This window comes from Protopterus annectens, chromosome 16.part0 (genome assembly GCF_019279795.1).
Source record: "Protopterus annectens isolate FY-2018-M chromosome 16.part0, PAN1.0, whole genome shotgun sequence".
Taxonomy (NCBI): Eukaryota; Metazoa; Chordata; order Ceratodontiformes; family Protopteridae; genus Protopterus; species Protopterus annectens.
In genome coordinates, this window is record NC_056750.1 from 227,783,242 (window position 1) to 227,786,410 (window position 3,169).

Genomic DNA, 3,169 nt, shown 5'->3' on the forward strand with positions numbered 1-3,169 from the left:
CAGTAACTTCATATATGAGGCCAGAGATGCACAAAGCTGCTTTACATCTTCTATTGCCCTTAATCCTGATATGCAGTCCAATAACTTCTAAACTTGTTTTGTCTTACTGGCTGTAATATGCCAGTGAGGTATAGTTTTGTAGAGAGCCCTTATTAGCTTAGCTTTATGTGATATTATAAAAATAATTTCTGCAGGAAAATTTAAAAAATCAAAATGGCCAATCATGTTGTTTCTGAATTCTAAAATGCGTATGAAATCCTTTAATGTGAATTATCTGAATGCTTAACATTTCATGTACTTTCAGATAAAGTTCTTGTATGATGTTAGTAAGGATGTTAGTTACCGTGTCACTAAGTGCACAGTAATAAACTGCTGCATCAGACAGTTGGACGTTGGAGATGTTTAGAACTACATGGTTCTTTGAATAGTCAAAATGGACTGCGAATCTTCCATTTTTAGTACTATTTTGGTATCTACTAACGTGAAGTTCCATAAACGTAATGGGTCCATTTGGTTTCTGCTTGTACCAGAATAAGTTAGGATTGTCTCTGTTCAGAGCTGTGAAGTTGCATGAAAGAAGAACGCTACTGCCTTCATACACAGGATCAGTCATTTCTTGCTGTGTTACTGTATCTCCATGTATAACACCTGACAAAAAAACAGTAAAATACAACATTTTCAAAGCAGAAATATTTATCATGCATTAAAGCAATTATGATCTCTATGAATATCACTAAATCAGTTTTGCAAGAGGTGTCACAGCCACATGCATTGTAGTACCAGATTAATTTCCCAGTGTGGTTAATGTTTCATTATATTTAACTGTTTCTTATAAATGACAGAAAGTGAATTTGCAGGAATGCCTGTGGAACTTACCTATCAGAAGAAGAGCAAGTCCAGTGCTGTAAATAAAAGACATTGTGATCTTGAGTAAAGAATGAAATAAAACAAAAATAAGAAATCTTTATTAAAAAGCCAGCTGTTTGATATCTGAGGATGAAAGTTTCATGCCTTCTTTTGACAGTAGCAGTGTTGAAGGAAAGTGATGAAATATTTATACTGCCACATTTGAAAGCATCAACAATCATTTCCGTTTGTGGTGCGCCCTTGAGCAGTTATCATTATGTGCAACCCAAAATTATCTCACAAAGTATACATATAACTATGGGGGATGGGCATGGCTTCATTGCTTTGTCAGGATGATTTATGATACTTACAGAGGTCATGCACATACAGCTAAGGGATAGTAACTACAAATTAAATTTCATAGATGCGGATCTGCTTGTGCTTATAAAATGCCACAACACTTACAGCATGCAGTGAAGTCTGCAATACTGTAAGGAAACAAAATACATATAGGGTCAGGTTGCTTATATCAGAATATTTGTTAGGATTCATTTCTCATCATAAAGCTTTTCTGTCATGAGCCTACAACTGGCTTTGGAATCAACCTCACATTTTGCCTTAATGGCAGAAAATTTCAGTTTTAGACAGATGCAACTAATGTTTATATAGAATTAATACTTTTAACCTGAAAGCGCTAACATTATTTTTGGATTTATACAATAAATCAACGGTATTTTATATAGCGTGGTGTTCCAGACTTCATCTTTTTGTTCTCTTGGCTTTAGATACTGTGAGTCTGGACTTTGGTCTGGTAGGCTTACTTTTTTGCATTTAGTAATTGTTTGTGTATTGCCTCCACCCACATGGCTGAATTATCCACTGAAATTGAATTGTACTATCATCCACCAACAAATTCCGTGGCACAGAGAGCAAAACGGATTATATCATTTGGAAGTAATCATCTTTTGAGTCTAAATTTAGCTACTTTGAATACTGCAAATTTGGACTTATGTGAAGGTGAGGAAGTTGATGTTTCATTTATGGATAGTATCAACAAATTTGAGAAGGATTTATATAGAATGAAACATCTGCAGTGGCAGCGACTACATTTCAAAGCTTGTGTACATTATAAAGTAATACCTATGGACATGCGTGTACTCTGTATGCCTACTTATGGTGAGCAATACCAGGACTTACTGGCAAAATGGCAGCAAATAAATTTGGAGACTAGTTTCTCCTATTTATGGTTGCTTTTGGACCATTTTTTATCTATTGAGAATGATCTTGTGATGTCCGTTGAGAGGACAAACGAGACCACGAGGAGAGGTTTAAGGAGGATTTTTATCAATCTAAGCTTAATGACTTGCATTGTTCTGCTGCCAGCTATGATGTAAAACTACAGTGGATAAAAACAAAAAAAATTGGCCGGAGACTTCAATGATTTTGTCCAGGGTCATAATTTCAGCTGACCCAAGGGCAATTTTCAACACACATGAGAGACTAATACTCCATCAACCTGTAGAAATTTGGATACACAGCCAAGAGATACCAGAGGAGGCCGTTCTACCTTAAATACTGAGAATAGAGGGAGGAAGGATGGTAATAGATCTGACCAACATGCAGCGACATCATCCAGTTTGTCATCGTTCTGTTCCACAGTTAGTGAAACTGTTAAGCCAGCTGAGATTGCTATTACGTATTCTACCATGGTGCCTAAAACAACGAACATGGAGTTATTTATGGTGAACATTCTGGGGGTGAGACCAAAAACTTTCAATAACTCTTTTTATACCTTACCGGTCCCGGTGAAAAAGAAGGGGAACTTTATGAGGTGCACGTCGCAGAATCACAATGTGAAACGGAGGAAAGTTTCCCTGTGACCTCTGATGGTGACTGTCTTTATTATAATAATGCAACTGATAATGTATGCAATGTTTATAATATTTCCAAGTATGTTTTGTCTGATGAGTTGTACATATTGAACAAGGGATTGTCTTTTGTTCCGAGTATGCATTTAAATTACAGCAAATTGATACTAGATTTGAGATTGTTTGCAAGGAATATAGAGTTAAAAAGTTATTTGGTTCCTCACAAGTATCTGAAATATTTAAGAACAAAATCAGGTGTTAAATATTTTAACTTAAATAGCTCACAAAAAAGAGCCTTAGAATCCCTTATGGGTAATACTGAAATAATAATAAAACCTGTGGACAAAGGTAGTGCTGTGGTAGTGCTGGGCAGAGTTTTTAATATGCTGAGTCATACCAATACTTATAAACAACTTATGCCGATTGAGATGGTAGGGACGATAAGACAGGTAAAG

At 35.8% G+C, this 3,169-nt stretch overlaps 1 gene segment (V, D, J or C); it reads right to left on the reverse strand.

Annotated features, from left to right (window-relative positions):
* Window positions 1–208: 208 nt before the first annotated feature.
* On the reverse strand, window positions 209–1,007 carry LOC122790567. The segment is given in 2 exon segments: window positions 209–648; window positions 877–1,007. Coding segments are annotated over 2 exon segments (483 nt in total).
* Window positions 1,008–3,169: the final 2,162 nt, after the last annotated feature.